Below are 21,409 nucleotides of genomic sequence, written 5' to 3' on the forward strand. Positions count from 1 at the left end.
ATTATTTAAACCATGTATTGCATATAATTTGCAAAAGAAAATCGTAAGAATTTTATTTTCGCATTCGTAGAATTCGTTTTTAGCTGATTTGGTATAGAAACAAGCTATAAATATACGAATTATGAATTTGTACTTCTTTAATTAACTAAACAGATCATGATTTTATTACACTATTAAATCTATAGTGTCAAATTTAACTTAACGTGAGTCGCCACTTCTCCTACTCAATCATATCATTATTTTAGACTAAAACAATGGTTATAGTTGGCACTATACAGTGTCAAATTAACATAATATAGTGTCAAATTTAACTATCGTTTTGGTAAAAAATAATGATATATTTAGTAGGAACAGTGGCGACTTACGTTAGGTTAAATTTGACCCTATAGATTTAACAGTATAGTATTAATAAAGTGCAATAGTTAGTTTCTAAGAAATAAGGGGGTGTCACTTTAGGAGAACCTGTGTTAGTATCGGTGACTTTCCTCTATTAATTGGAATTCTGGTGAATTTCTGAAAATTCACAAATAAAAATTTTTCTGTTTTGAATCTATTATAATTCTAGTTGAGATAATTAGAATTCGGACATGATCAGAATTTTCTAGTTTATTCCTTTTTTAATCAGAAATTTTTCTCTGTGCATAATTACTGAATTGTTAATGATGCAGCACTATCATTCGCAACATTAAAGACTGAAATTATATTTTAATTATGTTAACTACTACTTAAAAATTATAAGAAATTACATTAAATTAAAAATAAAAGTATTTATTTTTTGATTTACATTCGATTATTAAATTTTAAATTACACTTAATTATTAATCTTTAACAATATTCGAAGGCCCAAGTTGCAGATAAAGTGTGAAATTTTCACACTTTATCTGCAACCTGGGTCTTCGAACTTCAACACAGATTTTTATATTATTTTAGACTTTAGACTAAAAAAATCTGAAAAGATTCTTACATATTTATGAAAGTTGTAATCACGAATTTTTATTATCACAGAAATTGAATTACATTGTACTTACTTTTTACAGGTTTAAATTTATTTCCAGAATTTACAATAAAAAAATCAATCATATCTTTGAAATTACCAGCGGAGGTTATTAATATAGTTTTTATATTTTGTAACGCATTTTGTAAACACATACATGCAGTTCATGAATTGTGTTGATTATGAAATCGCGAAATTACATTTTGGGGTGAAACGTACGAGTAACAGAAGCGGTTATAAATATGATAAGGAAATATCTCACGCCTAGTCAATGTCGGATTATTACGTTCGGATACGAAAGCCATACCACGAGTCCGTTATTAATGCGACCGATACTCATTCCGTACTCATCCGTAGATACGATCTCTCCGCCCAGCCAATCGGATAGCTACGTCTAAACCTATAATTAACATTAGCCCACCCATAGCGGGTGCGACGTTACAAGCCGATTAACGAAAGTTTCAATTTACTTTGCACCGTATTCTACGCCTGTTGATCTAAACGAGCGTGTATCTAAATAGTACGCACTATATTATTACTTTCTTAAAAATTGCATTATTTAATTAAATTTTTATACAGTCCGAGAAATACATGGTGGAAACAAACCTGTAGTACAATCGGACGAGGGATGATTTCTTGTACAAAAACAAATTGAAAGTACAGAATAAGCTTTTTTCGTCCAAAGTCTATAAGCAGTTTTTCTTTTAATAAAATAAATAAAGTTCAACTATTTTTTACATTTTTTAAAATCTTGCCATTCGTGAAATCGTGTGGACGTTATGTAAACATAATAATGTTTACGGTGTCTTTACACAAATATCTTCATTAAGTGCATGTGTACTCAACTTGATTTTCTTGGAAACAAAGCCTTGGATGAAAAAATTTATTCTGCATTTTCGACTTATTTTTGTACAAGAAATCGCCTGCCTGGTTGTATTATATATGGAAAGGATAGTTTTACTAAAATATTGGCTATACATCTGAAAATCATTTCGTTGGATCATCAAAAATTATAAGACGTTTAAACTGGTTGTTAGAATATCAAAATTTTTTATAGCATTGCTCAGCATAATTGAGCTTCCTACGTAATTATTTCGATGGTCTAGTAATCTAACTAAATTTTTAGATACTTCAGCAAAATCGTTCAATTTTGTCCTTGCTCTGTATAACACTAATAGTTCATTTTCCCCTATATCGTTAAAAAATATGAGTACTGAGTAACGAATAAATTCAACGACGTAATTGTTGCAAATAGTCTTTAAAATCTTTAAAAAAATTCATTATGACGGTATGAACAAGATAAGAGTCAATAGACTACGTGTTTTTGATATCAATGTTTTCCTTATCGAGAAGTGCCGGTATTACAATCATCAAGTCATCGTTCCCGTGGCGGGAGCGTGCCTTTAAAGTTTCCCGCTGGTGTTCATCACGTCATAGCGTATCATAATTTAACGTGAGACTCAAGTCAATCAATCACTTGTTAGCGATATGCGATCCGGCGCGTGATCGTCTCGTGCGGCCTATTAAGCTTGCGCTATTAATTAACCAGAAATGGGAGATGACTTGCGATATCATGTAAGTCTCATGAGACGAAGGTATGCAGCGATGGTAATCATTGCGGAGATGAAGTCATTCAGAGACTCCGTTTAAAGTTTCTTCCGAAGCATCGTGCACTTGTAGCTGTCGCTAAGCTAAGAGCTATTAATTATTTCTCGCTGCGTTTTCTTGATGATGAATGTTGTCTTCTTTTTTGTTTCAGGCCATAGCGAGAAATCTGCAGCCAGCCGAACGGTGAGTATCGGGATGACTTGTCTTTTGGACACCTCTCGTGTAAACATCGTCGCCGATCGCTTCTTTTTCATCCCGATGTCTGTACTGCGTTTACAGCATGGTGCAGAATTTCTCTCCTTGTGGACAGGAGATGATGCATGAGCGTACTAAAGCACATTAGCGAGATCGACGGAGGAGTGGTGTCGCGCCGCGGTAACCCGATGCGCGAAAAAAAAGGAATATTAGTCGTTCGTCAATAAATCGCGATGCTTGTGGAAATTATAGTAATGATTATAGTGGTGCGCTCGAAGAGAGACGTGATACTTCTCACTTGGTCACTTACATAAATCTGCCGGGTCACATTAGCTCGCCGCTAATTGCTTTTAAATCGACTAGTATCCTAATAAATTTCACAAGCTTTTTTTTTAATAACATCTCGACGCGGACACGAGCGAGGGTTGTTTATTTATGGGGAATCGTTCGAGGCAAAGCATAGCCGTGCTTGTTTCTGTATCCACGCACGCACGCACGCACGCATGCATGCACCTGGTACGTCTCTCAAAAGGTTTTGATATATCGAAAGGGATGGTGAAACTATTTGGGCCGACACCCCCGCCTAATCCAATCCCTTTCGTTTGGAACCTCAGAAATTCCTTGCTTCCCTTAATATATCATCCAGTCATACAGATCGCGCCCCTCGAAAAGAATCTTTCCGCCGTACGCCGTTTTAACCGACTATAGGTTCTCCTATCTTTTCTATGTCTATAAGAAAGACATCGTTTTACGATTTAAGTAGCACAGGGATTTTACGACCGATCAATAAATTGAAACGCCACTCAGCGCGCACATATTAATCCGGTCATATCCGTTGTTGCAGATTTACTACGACAGTATTGCTGGAAGCGTTTCCTCATCTCAAGTATATCATCGACTTGACCAACACATGTCGCTACTACGACAAAAAGGTAAGAGATATAAAGCTGAAACTTAAATTTAGCGAAACCAAACAACTGATTTTCACCGACTTGTGAATAATAATGGTCACCCTATACTCGATAATTAATATATACTGATAATTTTGAAATAAATATTGTAAACTTAATACAGAACGTAGAAAATAAATTTGAGATTGTTCCATGCGATTAAAAAGGGGCCATATGTAGACAGTATCGTCTGATGAAATAATACTGACGTTTTCACATGAATTTAATGCGGAAACATATCGCGTATCGTTCGAATTTCAAGTCGTAATTCGCTATGTTTATGCACGCGCTCCTTTACCTTTTAGTAATTCGAAACAAGAGACCAAACAACGTCTTCTCACTTTTCAAGCTGTCACCTACTGCATTCCTTGATCAAGCAGATATACAGATTCTCTCTTTTTTTTTCTCAAACTTGGTTCAACTATCTATTATCGCTGTTCGTTTCTATCTGTCTTTCTCGATTTCATCTGCTCGTCTTCACTCGCTCTCGCCTTGACATCCTAATATCGCATCGGGGTCAATTCCAGCTTGAGAACACTCGAGAGCGGTCTGACTAATTTGTAGCGAGGGAAGAGAGACTGAGCTAATGAACTTATTATTAGATTTTTGGAATAGCCGGCTGCCACGACTCGATCGGCTAACTGATTGCCGGTCCGAGTCGTTATGTCGAATGGGGATATGTCCGCGATGTTTTCTGGGTCAAAGCTGTCAGAGAAAAGGACCGAAGACCGATCAATTATATTAATAAGTCGTGGAGTTGATTCGGTCGCTTCATCTTTTGCTTTTTGTCTCGGCCCCACCGACGTTTGGACAGCCATTTGCCACGCGATGAGAGTGAAGAATCCTAGGGGATATGTTTTAAAAACATTATACACGCCGCTGTGAACATCAATAGCGCTACGGGGCAACGATAATTAACAGAGAGATCTCTCGGTGTCGCCCACGCCTAATTAGAGCGCATTATACGAGTACGTGTATAATGAAGCGCTTAGTCGGTCCTTTAATTTTCCTGCCTATAGCCGATGTTACGGGGAAAACAAGATTGTGGAGACAAAGGATCTCGCATACCGGTTCGTGAAGATTTCATCAAATGTGTCTTTTACTTTCTCAGTTTTGTGTATGTTTACATATACGAAATCCTTCCGATTTATACGTATGGTACATGCTAATTTTTCTACTTTCATCTTCCGAAAATCTCAGAAATATGATAAGATGCATTAGATATACGATTAGAGAATCTGTTTCATTGAAACAGAGAATTTATAAATATATTTTTTTATCACAAAATTTCTTATTTTCGAAATTCATTTTCTTTTTTGATTTATTATGGTTTAATTTCGTTTTTGTTGAGATTGAGAATCGGAGATATTCTTGAACGAAAGAATTTCTTGCACATTATCGACGGCTGGAGAAAAGAAAATAGGTTCGATATTGCCATTAAGCGCAATAGTGCACGATCACCAAGATTGAGTTTCTAATATCTCGCTAAAAGCAAAGTCAAAAAGATTGATTATTATGACGTGATCTGTCATCAGAGTGGAAAAACGAGTGGTAACTGTTATCTGACATCACTCAGGTTAGAATTACACTTGTGTTACTATTGTTATCGTTAAGCGACGTTTTTTAATAATTAAAGATAATCAATATTAACGCAGCACAAAATATTACTACATTTAAAAAAATTAATTTTTTTATCAACAATTGATTTTTTTAAAAATTTACGTACATGTTATTTATATTTTTTTCGCAATGATTTATTTTTTATATTAGTAATTCATTTTTTATTTCAATTTGTTAGTACTTTTGAGGTTTGAAATCAACTAAGAGATAATAGAGAGATAATAGAGAGATTCATGAAAGTGCAAAACTTGTTGTTGCATCTAGGCAAACACGCTTGTATACTAAAGAATACTTTCTGAAATACAAATAATTGTGAATCTCTCTTTTACTCGTGTCGATTAGTTTACAGAGTCGTATTTTTCTTTCCATTCTTGCAAATTTCGTATTTAACGATCGATTGTTTCGGTTTTCGAACGTTCAATTCACATCACACTTGAATGACACGCTTGTACTCAGAAACTATGATTATTCGCATTGTTTGTAATTGACGGTTTTATGCGCGATAATTAGTGATGCTAATGAGTGCGCTGGGACGGTTTAACAGGACAATAGCTTGGTCGATCAAATTACACGCGTGTTCAATTCAGTATGTGTTCTATTAATGCATCTGCGTTTCATGCGACAGAGACTATTCTGCTTTTATTACGCAACAATATGCATGTAATTGTTTATGTTTTTGTTAACGGTTCTGTTGTAGGAATTTACAAATGCTGGCGTTAAATACGAGAAGATTGCTATACCAGGAAGAAAAATACCGACTATGGATATAATTAAAAAGTAAGTATGCGAGTGATCTTATTTACAATATCAAAAATGTCAATTTGTTTAGAATATTTTTCTGAAAATTACAAATTTTACAAACATACCTAAGTAATCTTAAAATTTCTTATATTACAATATACTTTTGAACTGATTGAAGTTAGGGAAATTATTTATTTATATTTAAAAAAAACATTAGTCTGATATGAAATGACTCCTCATTGAATAATAGGCATCTCGAACAATCCATTCGATTTGTCAAGCACGCGTGGACCTTTTCTAGTACGACTTGCGTTAATGCCTCTCACTTAATGCCAATCATATTTCACATTTATTATCTCTTCACGGCGATTGGCGATTGATCAGCACGCGATTCGCATAACGCAGGTGACGGCTGGTTAATCATTCGCCTACAAATCATATTACCTTAACAAGGAAGCTGAATCCAACGCGTACCGTTTTTCTGATTATCGCGTCGGAAATTTATCGCTCTTTCTTTTTCTTTCCTCTTTTTTCCCCTCTTTCTCTAGATGTTTTCGTCCACTAATTTAGACCGTAAAGCGTCAGCTATATAGCGAATCATATTACACCATTCAGAATACCTTAGTTTATATTGAAACAAGCAATGAGTTTATTAATTATGACCTTACATGATGATTTCTGCTTTAATTGTTCGCCATTGAACGATGATACAACTTCCACTTAATAGTGCTGTACAGGCGCAGTTCCTCAAACTATGGAGAAATTATTTCCAATTTTCATTATGCTTTAGTTAAAAATATACATCGTCCGTGTGATAATAAAATAAAACATAATATTAAATAAAATTAAAATTAATTAAAATATTAAATAAAATATAAAATATATGATATTAAAAATAACAAGATAAAGCGTGTAATATTTCATTCTTTTGATGTTTAATATTATATTTAAAACTATTAAAAATGCGTTTCATTATTTTTGAAAATATTTTAACGATAATAAAACTTTAAAATTAAATCTTGCATTTCTAATTTTTTGCTCTAAAAATGACTATTTGAAATGAGGTCAGGAATGACGTTTTCTTCGGTCTTATAAAAATATCTTTATATAAAGAATAAAATTATCTTTTTAAAGAATAAGAAATTCACGACGGTCATCGGTAGAATGTCAATAATGCCTATAACAATTCTGCTTCTTATCTTAACCGATCACGAAGAATCTTGCGTCTGAATGGAGAAGATGCAATTACTAAAATTCTCATCCAATGATCGGTAGGTAGCCGGAATGAGTTGAATAAAATTCTCGAAATTCTGACGGTGTTCAAGATAACGTCCCGTTCTTCATACTTTACTCGTACGGAATGGAGACACGTATTAACCTTTGCATGGCGCCATCACGCACATGTGTGTAGCTTTTCTGCTTTGAATGGTACATGCAAAGCAGTCTGACAGGGTCGGTCAGTCGACTAATTAACTGCAATAAACGTCCAATGATTTACCGAACATTGTGCAGCGTACCCATACTCTTGCTCGTCTTCCGTTTCCTGTCTCTCTTCTGCTGTCGTTTTCTTTCTCTCGTCCTCCGTTATCATGTGCGTGCGAGAGGTATCCCTAAGTGCTATACGGTCGGATAATGTGTAAGGATTGTATTATACGATCGAGGAAGAGTAATGTTCGAGCGCCGTAATTAGCGGCGATTTCTCTCTCTCTCTCACACACACGACGTATAAAAACTATTTATTATTACAGTAATAAAAGTATTAATTATCGGTGTCTGCCCTCAAGTGTTGGAAAATATTTGCGTTAAATATGAAGACGTTCTACAGCGATATCCGACGCAATTATTTCTCACGCGCGACAAAGGCGCTACCAAAAACATTTTCGTAAGTGCATCGCGTAAAAAACGTGACACGCGCGTAAGCTGTTAACGACGTCGGACCGAATTTTTCGCCGGCTATCACATTAAATACTATTTACTCGTTCGATCGAATGGGAGATAAATATACGAGATATTTCTTTGATGCGGGAACAACGGTGACCACTCGCGGGCCAACCGAGCGGGTCAAAGCACGACCTTTCGCGCAATCACCCGGCTTCTCGCTCTCCTCCCTTGGTCGTCAATCGGTCCGCACAAAGAACGCGGCCCGATTTGTATAATTCGAAGATAAAACGGTGATTCGCATCAACGGTTAATAGCTGACAGGTATGCGAATAGCCTATCGCGCGGATGCCCGTCTGGTCCTGCTCTTTTGTTGATCTTTTTAAGTGAGACCTGATGACTTTGTGGCTCGGCTGTTGCGCGACGTGTAATTAACTGCATCCTTGATAGGATCGGATCGGTTACTGATGCTGTGCCGTGGTCGAAGTGAAAGGAGAGAAAAAGTGAAAGAGTGCGATAATGAAAGAGATATGGAGTGTTTCCAGAGGTGAAAACACTAGGCGCCACTTAAGGGGATGCTGGAGTGATAAAATTATTGATACGTTACAATCGTAAAAAATTTTTCGACTTGACTGAATCAAATTAAAAAGTCTTTTACCGTGAATTGAAATAGACACAAAATTAGGAGGTGGGGCAAGTTGACTTAAATACTAAAATCGAAAAAAAGAGTTAAATAATTTAGAATTGAAAAAGTCTGTACTATCGACCTGTAAGTTTGACCATCACTAACATCCCCTTTTAATATTTTAGATATTCTTGAACTCTGATGAAAACGCAGAGGTAGATAGGACAAACATAGACGCCGTCTTTGCCAAGGAAGTGGCAAAGAAGCCACCTTTTGTGTCGAGGTTTCTCTCGATTTATCCTACTTGATTTTTTTTTGCTCATTCTTCGGAGATTGTAATATTCGTATATCAACCGAATTTATCAGACAATAACGTTAACTTACACCGGCCAGAATTTTTTCTCTTTCGCGAGTCTCCTTGCGGTCGTCACGCGTCTGGAAGATCGAAAATGTTGATCCTTTGCTTCAAGGATATCTTCGCAAATGCGTCTACGAAGCGCCGCGAATGTGCCAAAAATAGCCTTACAACGGGCGCCTACGCTCGAAAATGGTATTTGGAAGGTAAACGACGTTTCCTTATTTCGCAGCGCTGTGTATTCAGGATTGACGATCGGTGATTAAAGGAGAAATCGCGGAGAAAGAACGGATGAGATTACTCTCACTCGCGACGGAATCTTAAATATCACGCGGCTAATTGCGCTCTTTGAATGGCTGGTTAACAGGGTTCATGGCAACAAATATCTGCGTTTATTCGATAATTGATTCTCTTAATTGAAAAGTTAATAAAAAGATGTAAAATAAATACATATAAATTATATCTTTCGTTATAAGTCAATTTTATATTATTAGTTGTATGTTTTCGAATATTGAGTTTTTTTATTTTACTGTTTAATTATTAAGTTATGATTTACGTATTATTCATTCATATACATATATATAAGTAATAATAGATAAATTTTTAATTTGGAATTAAATAATGAGATTTATTAATTAATAGACTCATAGATAGAGTGATAAACTCACTATTTTCGAGAATATAGCAGGCAATTAGTTCCCGCAATATGCAAGACATGTATTCAGTAGCGTTTATTGCATAAACGTTTTCAGTTACCAACGATAATCACATTAACAGAAGTTCATTAGTCTCATATACAGCGGATTAAGCAATTTCACGTGAAACATGATGTTAAATTGGAACACAAACATTTGCAATGTGAGCTTGATTTTAGGACTGCAATAATGGCTTGAACTTTTTATATTAATTACTGTGCATAGCTGAAATCATCTAACTACATTCATCAATTCCTCTCCGCATATTATACATATGTATCTAATTATAATATAAATATACGTCCTATTACTATCGTAATTTTAGCTTCCTTTTCTATGCCTTTTTTTGTCAAGTATGTTGATCAAGCGTAATTTCGCTCGTTTTTTCTTTGTATCGGATAGATTCTAACAGGGTGTGCTAAAATATAATCAAATTCAATTTGAAACACAATTAACATTAATAAGATTGAAATAATTAACATTATTAGATCACATTTCTTTGATTGTCGAATTGCAGCTACTATTATTATTAAAATATTCTCTCTAAAATCTTTACAGTGGAATCTAATTTCTAAGAGTGATAAAGAGTGACAATTGAGCCAGAATTGAAGAAATGTAGCTCAATTGACAATTTTTAAGCGTGAAATTTCATTCTGTAGAGTTAGATTCCGCTTAAGATTTTAGAGAGCTATTTGTATCCGGCAGGGCTGGGCATGTATTTGAAATACTTTTATTTGAAAAACAGTATTGATAAGACAAATATATTTTGTATTTCGATATTAATAACAAAAAATTGAAAGTATTTTGTATTTTGTATTTCAAATACTAACATTGACAATCAACTTTATTATTTCAATTACAAAATACAAAAATCTTTCAACTTTTCGATTTTAAATACAAAAATACGTAATACTTTTATGTGATCCGTTGAAATAAAAAATACAAAATACCTTTGTATTGTAAATAGTGTGTTTTAAATAAAAGTATTTCAAAAATACATGCCCAGCCCTATTGTATGTATTCTTCGCCTAACAATTTGAACAAGATGAACATAATTAAAAAGTCTTAAATTTTTTCTGCAAGTTCAACAAGAAATCTATATTTTGCCAGAAGGGAGGGATAATCTTTTGATGATCGCGCGAACTTCGACGACGTTTCTCTGAAAGATTGGCGATTGGTTCTCTTAGCGCTCGGGGCGAACCCATCTCAAATATTCTGACGTGTGGCGTCTCGGGATCCCGGTGCCCCGTCGGTGCGTGCCGCGTGGAAATCGCGGGAGAGGCACGTTTTGGCAAATGATTGTGGGTGGTAAACGCGTTCGCGTTTCTCTTCCATGCGCATAATGCGTCCGAGCGCGTGCATGTTGCTTCGTATTTCCGGTGCCGTTAATTCGAGAGCTGAACGACGCCGGAGCTACAAGTCGTTCTCGAGGAGAAAAAGAGAGATTCCTACTCTCTCGTCTCTCTTTGTTCTCTCCATCTTGGCAAGCGTCTCGCATCGGGAACGACGAAGGAACGTGCGTACGCGCGTCTCACGCTCGGGACCACCCGGGCGATCGCTTCATTACGTAAATTCGCCACCACTCGCGTCCTCCGCGTCTTCGCGTGCCCGTTTCATCCGTGCACGCGCCGTCTTGTCGCCCATTCTCCGTGCGATACCAGGCAACGATGCTCAAAGGCGATTCCGCGCGAAATACCGACACAACCACGTTCTTCCGAGAATTGGTCGGACATCCTTGGTCAGAAACGATAATGCATGTATAAGAATATAACCCTGGGTCAATATTAATCTTCTCCTCAACCTAGTCTTTGAATTGTTATTCAGTATTCAATAGTATTTATGAGCGTTTATCGGTCTTTGAAAGTCTAAAAATGACGAAATCTCTCTCTCTCTCTCTCTCTCTCTCTTATTATCTATAATAATAAATTCTATATGATAAGGTTTTATTTAAAAAAATATATTTTAAAAATTGATTTGTACAAAAATGTATTCTTATTTACTTTGAATTTTCAGATTTTTTATATTCTAAATATATTAATAGATTTTCAATTGACTCAATTTGTCATCAAGATGTTCTTTTTTCAATTAGTATAAATTTTATTGATAAATTCATGCAATTATTAGCCGAATGAATTGTTTATTTAGGAATGATAGTCGCATTTTTTAAATTGAGTGTATTTCAGAGCTACGTATTTTATATGATGACAAATTACGCACTTTGGAAATGGAATGACCGTGAAAACAGGCGTCTACCGAGTGCTGCTATAACCGTATGCCTTCCGTATACGCGACTCTGATTGAGAAACAGTCAGTCGGAGTGTTTGCGCAGTACTTCTACGATATCTTCGGTGTTCCGGGATCTGTGCTGGGAGTACAGCCATACAAACATCGGTTAACCGTTCACCTACCTACGACCGCGCAGTCCATGCATTAAACATTCTCAAACATGAACGATTTTACGTCCAGCTGATGGGCCAACTTCGCTGGTCCATGTGTACTTGCGTGAAAATATAATCTGCGGTCGTGAATTTCGAAGCAAAACGGAACATGAATTCTTGTTATAATTAAAACTGTTGCGACGACTAATTCTTTACGCTGAGGATATCTTCTATTTTTCATATCGTGCATATGTTGCAACATAAAATTCGCTGTCTGGTAATATTTATAAATAAATCAAAGATATTGCTATGTATAGTATAAAAATGTAAAGAAGCATGAACGTACATACTTGTGTAGATTGGTTGATTGCTTTTCATGGTTACTTCGATATGCTTTTATATCTGTCAAAGAATAGAATTAATATATAATTTTACGTCAATAATATTTTAATAATTTATATAGATAGATTTAATTTATTCATCACGGTAAATTTAAAATGTTTTCTCATCTAAATGTAGGGCAAGGAAAAAACAAACGGAAAACGCAAACATGGATAAAAATCAGAGAAAACGAATTTATGGGCGGAAGAAAGGGCAGCCAAAACTACGCTTGGAATAGTAGAGAGGCTAGCTCTAGGTCAGCTTTGATCGCGATGACCACATACTTTGCTTTAAGAAATTTGGTCAGAAATATTCTCGGGATATTAGATTTTAAATTAAATTTGAAGATTCGCGTTAGTTTCTCATTAAATCAAGATGTATTATAATTTATGCACAAATCTGTTTATCATAAGGAGGATGATGTGTTAAATTATTTACTCTCAGACATTTCCCGCAAGGTGTAATCTGAACTATTCTAGGTATATATTGCCTTCTCTCTAATGGATATTGTGTCGCTCTTGTGCGTCTCACTCTATACGTTCCAGGAGCACCTCTTTCGGAAATGATGGACGGACGTGTTGCCGGGCTTTGTAATCGTTGTAATCTTTCTCTCGTTGTCTCTAGAAAAGTATAACGATTTATCTAATTTATTACTGTACTGATTATTTATTATTAAATATTTAAATGTAACGCGCGTTAATCGTGATATAATTTATCGTCCATACCTTCATCGTCAATTTCTTCGACATCTGATACAGCATCAACTGAAAAATACAATTAATTGAGAGAGAGAGAGAGAGAGAGAGAGGGGGGAAGGAGGGAGGAGAGAGATATATATCTATTAGATTAGAGAGATTATTGTTTTATATTTTTATATTAATTAGTTTCAATGAGAATTAAAGTTTTTATTTGGCAGCAATTTTGTAATTAAGAAAATAAAAATAACTATTGTGTATTATACTTTATAAATCATTATATATCTATGTGATACAATGGATTACTGTTATGATTATATATGAATTTTCTATTTACAATCAATTCGTCGCGGTACAATAGCTACTCCAGTTGTGAGATCTCTACGTGAGACACTTCTTACACGGGTTCGAGGCATACGTTGATAACTTGGTATTCTTCTTGGAGTCGAGATTAGAGTCGAGATTTGAGGCGAGATTGGAGTTGAGTAATACGGTGGAGCAAACTCTTCTTCATAATACCGTGTCGACGTACGTCGTTCTTCTGGACTTAATTTAGTTCATATAATTTTTAGTATTTTTCACATTGATATAATCTTTTATTCTGAGCATGAAAACGCTGTTTATAAAAGTTAAAGTAACATTAAGAATAAAATGTTATTCTATAATGTTATTCTATATGTGCTATATTATGTTTTTATCACAACGAAATATTGAAAATATTTTTTTCATGTAAATAATTAATGGTGGTATCTCTCATCTAACAATATGTTTATTAATTTAAAAATTATTATATATTGATAAATATGTGTTGAAACATAATAAAGTCATATTTTTATTAATGTAACATTAATGCAATTGAATTATATATAGGTTAATAAATTATGTATAGGTTACATACGTATGACATTCGGAAAGTGCAGTATGATATTCTTCTCTACTATTATTATCTGGAGGGCAAGTACACATAGTCGTGGATTTTACTGAACAAATACCTATTTCACAATTTTGAAAATTTGTGCCGAAAAGGTTTTACAAATTTAAAAATTACGTCAAAATTATAGTCTTACATTATAGCGTCAATCGATCAAGAACTATCGATTGCTTTTCTCATTATCCTTCACGACACAGAATAATTTGTATGCATTATTTCTTTATATAAAAGGAAACTTGATTATAATTGTGCATTTTGATTGCATATTATTCAAGCGTATTAAAACGAAATAAGGCAAATTTCCTAATGTATTACATAATTATACAGAAGAATAAAAAAAAATAAAAAAAGTTAAATAAAAACAAAGTCTCGGGCAAAAAAATTTCAAAAATTTTACGAAAATGTATGCACAAGTTAAATAAGACTTTTTACTCATGTCGACGCGAGTGACTTATGAATCGCTCAAGCTATAATGTCATTTAACATTGTTTATCAGACGAATATTCATCTCATTCCTTTTTTCATCAATATTAATTAACTTTAATTTAATCTTGGTTCAACTTATTCTTCATTTTTTTAGTTCTAAGAATTAGAAAAACATGATTCTCTCTTATATTTCGACTGTCCCTTACATCTCTTAGTCAATCGAAATCTGTTGAATTAAAAAATTATTCACTTAACAGACTTCGAAAGTCTAACATGCCGCGTGAATGGTCAACGCATGTCTGCGTGTCTGAAAATCAGTGCTCCACGATGTATTTATTTATCATCGTCTTGTCAAACGACGAAATTGTAACTTGATATTCATTAGATTTAAATAGCAACGCGCTGTTCTTCCGGGCGACGATCGAGCTTTTAGATAATGTGTGATTACGCAACCGGCATGACATAGACCGGTCATGTGGTCTCTCCCAGTAAAGTTACACGCACGCACGCAAATGGGCGCGAGCACGTAGTACGGTGGGCGCGTGCGAAGGACCACACACCGTGCGATATTCAAATGAATGCCACTTACGACCGACAATCGCGCTGCCATAAATGTCGTTTCGCGGTTTCACGGGCGCGTCTCCTTATTCCGATCGAATTTCTCCGCGTGATTTTTACGGTTTACACAAAACATTCGAGTTATCAATAGTCATCTCTATGGGTCTTATAGTTAATTAGCGAAGATATCGCTTAGATTTGAGGAGATTGTAAAAGTGTATTCCATTAACACCTTGGTTGGAACTTGTATTCGCAATACTCGGTGATAACTGCAGCTCTGAACGTATAATGCTATTTAAAGTAAAATTGTTCAAAAAATTATGGGAAAAGAAATTTAACGTGTATTTATAAATTAGCATTATTTCTTGCTAATAAATTTAAAAAATATAGAAAAAGAATTAACATAAAAATATATTTATAAATTAGCAATATTGCTTGCTAATATAAATGAATTAAATGTTTGATTATTTATGTGATAAATATAATTGAATTATTAAAGACGATTTTTAATAGTGCCAATTTCATATATTTACATAATGTTATATAATTATATTAGAAGATATACAATATGTCTTATGACAAATTCGGAGGCATTCAGTGAATACTGCATGCACATTAAAGTCGTCATACATAAATTAATGTAAAGATGTGTGTTTAATATAAATATAGAAAAAGGTTAAACGTGAAATTTTCAATACATTCATTGTACTGTAAAATGTATTTTATAATTTGAAATATTCGCATTTCACTTTTACACTTAGATCAAATCAGTATGTATAACGGCTTTAATATGCATCACTATATAGTGTGTCCAATCGAATTCACTATTAGATTAATTTTTGCAATTGTAATTTAAGATCTGGAATGATCGAGACAAATTAAATATGCGTGAAATTATATGACGGAAATTATGTAATAAGCGGAACAGCATTTAAATACTATATTTCCTAGTGACCGAATTGATCAGTCTACTTCGAAATGCGCAAGATAAATGACACTTGGCGATATTGAATAAACACTCGATACGCGATAAAATCTATGCATTCATAGCAGCCAACGCAGTAAAATATTTCGAGAAAGAATTCATCCACTGATAGATGACGGGTTTTATAAATATTGATGGCCGCTCGTCTTACATAGTGGATCAGAGCTTTTGATTTTGATTTTCCGACGAAGACAGCGTCGGAAATATGGCCATCGCGCTGATGACGCCGATGATGATGGTAATGATGATGATCGTTATGATGATGAGTTGGTTCTTGATATTGGGTTCTTGGGGAGAATTTCTACTGGGTGGAGTGCGAAGCGCCGTGTACAACGACACCTTCGCGTCTGCTTCGAATCTGTAATTCAAATTCGAAAGTCAAATTAATTTAACGCTTGTCATTTTTCACGTTTCGGCGGCGCCGCGCCGCGGCACGCGGAGCCCCGGCAGCTATCTTTCGATATTTCATCCCGTAGAAGGCCGTGCCCACTCCCCCTGTGATAGATGCATCTCTCCATGATTGTGCTGTCACGCTCTTGAAACGAGGAAGACGCGCCACGAATATTTCAAGTATTATAAATGCGCGGCCGTGGGAGCGAATGATAGTCGACATTGCGCGCTGTTTCGCTACCGATACGTACACGAGAGATTTATCTTATTCCTTGCACTGACCTTGTACAAGATTCGTACACTGAAAAAAAAGATTGGCTGCTGCAGCAAATTAGATGATAAAATATGGCATAGCATTTTTAATTGGTTGCAGCAGTCAATTTTTGGTTGTGTTAGTCTATCGAAATCCTATACTGACATTGCAGATAGGCTAAAGCAATCAAAAATTGGCTCCTGCAGCCAATTAAAAATACTATGCCATGTTTTACCATCTAATTTGCTGCAGCAGCCAATCTTTTTTTCAGTGTACGGATGATGTGTAAGCTACATAGCTCATGTAAATTTGTTGTATCGCATGTGCGTTAATTACATAAGTAAGTTCTTCTAGGTTGCTCAATTTATAAAAACATATTGACGTAGTTGATATTTCTCAGAATAACGATAATGTTTACGATTTGATGCTATTGGAGTACACTCCCAAACTAGATGCTCCTATTTCGAGAGTCATTATGAGTTAACAAGCCTCGCAGGTTATAAATATCTCTCACCTTATAACCTATCGATATTGAACGGTGCACGGTGGTTGAAACCAGTCGGCAAGCCGTGAGTTAGTGCTTATAATCGCGTTAGCCTAATCGGTGTTATAGGGAGTCCGTTTCGGAGTTGAAAGGGACCAAAGGCACTAAAACGGCCCTATTAAGCCTCTATAGACCGCCACAATTGGGCCACCCAATCCCCAATACAATAACGTAGTAACTTTTCGGAGAACCAAATCTATCTGGGTTCGTGAAGGGGATTGAAACGATTTCATGCTTGTCACCACTATTCTCATTTCCTTGGAAACTAAATCTAAGCACATTTCTTAAACTCATCTCAGTATAAGATCTCTGTATTTTTTTTCAAATAGTTAATTAATCTTAGACTGCGTAGTTTAAACGAATAATTTCTAATATGCAGAAATAAATTATTATTAATCACGTAATAACATGTTATAATTACTATGCAGCATATGGAAAAACGTAATAATGTTCTTTAAATTTAATACTTATGTAATAAAATATCATTGAAACGTGATAATTCGCTTTATGTGTGAAATATTTTCGAAATTTTCTAACACCCGTTTTCAATGTAGATTAAATTCAATTTCGGTTCAAGTAATTCCTAGAATTAGAAAAAGATGTAAAGTTAGTTGAAGATGAAACATCATTTGTGGAAATGGTTATAAGAACGCGAAAAAAAAAATACATGAACACCTTTCCATAATTTATCAAGCAGTCGAAGTAGGCTTAATCCGTTGATTCTTTTTCTTCTCCGCCCTCGGCGATGATGGTGAAGGGAAACCAACGTGATGCATGACTGCACCCCCGTAAATTATTATATAAGCGCCACCCTATCTCCGAATCTGCAAAGTTTCAGAAATCTCTTTCCCGTTTCTCTATTTCTCCTGTCTTCTATCCCATAGATCACAAAGAAGCCGCCAGTAAGTTCACGATAAAGTTTATAGGAGACAAAAGGGGAAATGTGTTGCCCGCTGAAAAATCGTCGGCGCTGCAGCTATTATTAATCTGCGTCCGACACGCGTGAGCGCCGGTTGCGACGTGTTTTCATGACATAATTCGAAATCGATTTAACTTCTTAGCGCCCCTGCGTGACGTGTAAAGGACTCTTACTTGCTGCACCCGTCCGTAACTCAGGACGTACAACATTCCGGCTTTTAAGTCTCATTACCATACTCCTTCGTTTGCCGCTCGGGTTCTGCATACCTATTACATAGCTATTACACTGCCGGTTTGCTCGACCGGTTACCGGTACCTGAATATTTATTTAACCGATTACTTTTTTCATCGACTCCAGGGAAATTCGATCGCCGTCGCGCTGGCTGCTTCGTAAAATTATGGGCAGCGAATGAAGGACGGATAAGAGGCTGCTGCCCTTTCAAAGGCGGCGCTGTTATTATATGCATGCTTATAATATCGCACTTGAGATATTAATAACATTATTTAGTCGAGATAACTAACTATGTATAATCCGTATAAATAATTATATGGTAAGAATGTTAATAAGAATCACTTATTATAAAACGAGTGATTCTACGAAGTGATCGTTATTTAACAACGGTCATAGAATGTTTTAACACACATATGTACCCTAATATAAATATATATTGTATATTAATATTTCTCGTAAGAAAGTCTCTTTAGCTGGCTCCGGTCATGTAAAATTTTATAAATTCAGATTGATTATTAAAAAGTAAATTGTTTCTTTGTAACGTCAATTACCTTTCTGAAATGTAAAGTTACAAAATTAAATTGCAATCACAAATGTTGCCAAAAGTAAAAATTTTTGCTCTCTTTCCTTGCAGATTCTTTAAAGTGATGGATGATTTCACATCGACATGCGGTGAAGGTGAGTTTGCATTACTTTAATATATTTCAAACAAAATTCCTCGACTCAGAAATCGAAGTAACTTTATTTCATCTACCACAATCGTGGATAATAATGCAACGCTTTGCATTGATTGCGAGCAGTTGAATCGCTAAAATATTTGATGAAAGTTGCAAGACTCATATCTGATCGGCGCCAACTAAAATGCATCAGGTTCGACTACAGTAGGAAATAGCTCTACGAAACTTTGTATCAGCAATCATAAAAAAGGAACATCGAACATCGACGGGTACTCATGTTTCTAGCGAGAAAAATCTCGTAGGAGTTCTCGCTTGAACGAAACTGTTGATCACGACTGTACGGACGCATCCCTTCCTAATTTACTCTCTCGATTACGGCTCGGTCGTGTTGTACGTTGTGAGAACGAATGTAGAAGTCGGTGGTTGTTTTACTCGCGCGATTGTACGATCCGGCTTCTGTGTTTCGAATGAGAAGAATTCGACAAAGACGACTACAACGATTGGAAACGAATTCGGCTGGAGTTCGAGAAACGAAGGATCGCCCACGCGCGAAGTATATACCGGGGCGTTGTTAATTATCTGCCGCCGTTTATCAAGCAGTAGAGAAGAAAGTTCCCTTGAGCGTTTCTTCTTCTCTCTTCTACTCTCGTTTCTCTTTCTTCATCCACGTCGTCGCTTTCTTCCTTTTCTTCTCTTCTCTGCGTGTATAACCTCGCGTCCTTCCATTTTTTCTCATGCCAAACGGCCACTCATATCTATGAGGCTGCGTTGGGATTTGGTGTACATGTACACCGTGATTTAAGAATCGAGTTTTGATCTCTGGTTTATTTCGAGGTTATCTTAAATCTTCATGTATCTAAGATCTATTGTGGTCAAGGTATACTTTTTCAAGACAGTAATCTTCGGACGCTTGAAATTTTGAAATTTATTCGACAGAATAATGTTTTATTAAACTTAATTACACAAAATAATGTTTTATTACACAAAATTCGAAATTTTCAAAATTGTTGGAATTTACAAGATTCCTCGGAAAGTTTATAAGATGTGAAACTAACGTAATCATCTCAGATTTCTGTCGTCGAAATTGCATGAGCTTGCTCGGTTACGTTATCGCGACTTACAGCTGTCGGATTTGTACGTGAGAAACTTATGAATTAACTAACTCGAACTTGGAAGATGGAACGGTCCATCGAAGAACAAGTCGAGACGCATTCCAAGGCAAAAGAAGCCGTTTAATTGCTAATCTATCGAGCCACCACTTAGCATTTATCAATACCGTATATCCAGTGTCTCATACCAAAACGCCGGTCGTACGGAAGTATCTCGTTACATTCATTAAATTGATTATTAACTCTCAAATACATTTAGAAATCAAATTTATATTTTAGAGTAGAGTATTGCTAATTTTTGTTTTAATTTAATTTTAATTTAATTTTTCACATTTAAATTTATCCCTAATTGATATTCGCGATGGACCTAGACATTTTCTTTAACTACGTTGGAAAAGTTGTTTATAACAAAGATTTTTTTTACAATTTTACATAATTTTAAGTTATATAATTTTATTCTTCGGATTTTGATCTTTACAATGAAAAAATCGTTCAATTACGTTAATTTTAAACAAAGATACATTAACTCTTAATATACGTGATGATTTTCTGATCTTTTACTATACACACGATTACCATACACGATTTTACTATATACACATTATAACACAGTTCATTTGTGCAATCCTGGATTGATTTTTCTTATTTAATAAATATACCTACAAATTTATTAAGCGATTCTTACATATACTTTAATATCTTTAAAAAGTATTTCTAATATTGTATATTTAAAAAAATTGTATATAAAAACATTGTGTATATAAACATTATAACTAAGTACTTGATGTGCCTAATTTTTCGAAGAAAAGAAATGTGTACTAAGAGTTAATTTAAGCCGGTATTCATAATCAATTCTTATATTTAGAACTGTTTTAAGTGCAGTCTTAAGATGTCATAAGCCAATCTCAGAACCGTGTATTAGCATCTTAAGACTAGAATCGACTAAGAAAAACTAGAATCTTAAAATAAGAATTGACTATAAATATCGGATTTAAAATAGACTGCGAATATCAGTTAAAGAAGCAGAGTGAACACCGATTAGGATTATATTGAACTTTCGCGAATTGTCTCGATGTGTATCTAATTATTTCTGAAAATAAAATATAAATTGTATTACACTTCGAAAGCATTAAGCATGTTATAGTCTTTTTGCGCGAACTCAAATTATATTAATTTTCATTCAAGTATTTTGCAAAAAACCTTCATTCTCTGTGCGTTTCGCGACACAGTATACTCCGTATACGTACACATCGCGATTGAACTTAAAATCG

General features: G+C 35.0%; 2 protein-coding genes across 3 annotated transcripts in view; one reads left to right on the forward strand and one right to left on the reverse strand.

Annotated features, from left to right (window-relative positions):
• Window positions 1-21,409, forward strand: part of LOC108729146 (cleavage and polyadenylation specificity factor subunit 6) — a 47,963-nt gene that overhangs the window by 20,257 nt on the left and 6,297 nt on the right. For both annotated transcript variants that reach the window (XM_018458125.1, XM_018458126.1), the window contains exons 3-6: window positions 2,754-2,785; window positions 3,642-3,729; window positions 6,065-6,144; window positions 18,987-19,030. In XM_018458125.1, coding sequence (XP_018313627.1) covers window positions 2,754-2,785; window positions 3,642-3,729; window positions 6,065-6,144; window positions 18,987-19,030 — 244 coding nt within the window. The remainder of the gene's footprint in view (window positions 1-2,753; window positions 2,786-3,641; window positions 3,730-6,064; window positions 6,145-18,986; window positions 19,031-21,409) is intronic.
• Window positions 11,727-14,094, reverse strand: LOC108729147 (uncharacterized). The gene is made up of 6 exons (XM_018458127.1): window positions 14,014-14,094; window positions 13,453-13,661; window positions 13,146-13,184; window positions 12,859-13,040; window positions 12,390-12,441; window positions 11,727-12,026 (listed from the first exon to the last, which is right to left on the reverse strand). Exons 1-5 carry the CDS (start codon window positions 14,079-14,081, stop codon window positions 12,436-12,438), a joined length of 504 nt encoding a protein of 167 aa, XP_018313629.1. The 5' UTR covers window positions 14,082-14,094; the 3' UTR covers window positions 11,727-12,026; window positions 12,390-12,435.

This window comes from Mycetomoellerius zeteki, unplaced genomic scaffold (genome assembly GCF_001594055.1).
Source record: "Mycetomoellerius zeteki isolate Tzet28-1 unplaced genomic scaffold, Tzet1.0 scaffold70, whole genome shotgun sequence".
NCBI lineage: Eukaryota > Metazoa > Arthropoda > Insecta > Hymenoptera > Formicidae > Mycetomoellerius > Mycetomoellerius zeteki.

Excerpts from the sequence above, each read along its gene's own strand:
- LOC108729147 (XM_018458127.1), bottom strand. The coding sequence starts at position 14,081 with ATGTGTACTTGCCCTCCAGATAATAATAGTAGAGAAGAATATCATACT. Across the intron at positions 13,662-14,013 it reads GCACTTTCCGAATGTCATAC|TCCAGAAGAACGACGTACGT; the intron begins GTATGTAACCTA and ends AACTAAATTAAG. Across the intron at positions 13,185-13,452 it reads TGTACCGCGACGAATTGATT|TTGATGCTGTATCAGATGTC; the intron begins GTAAATAGAAAA and ends TGTATTTTTCAG.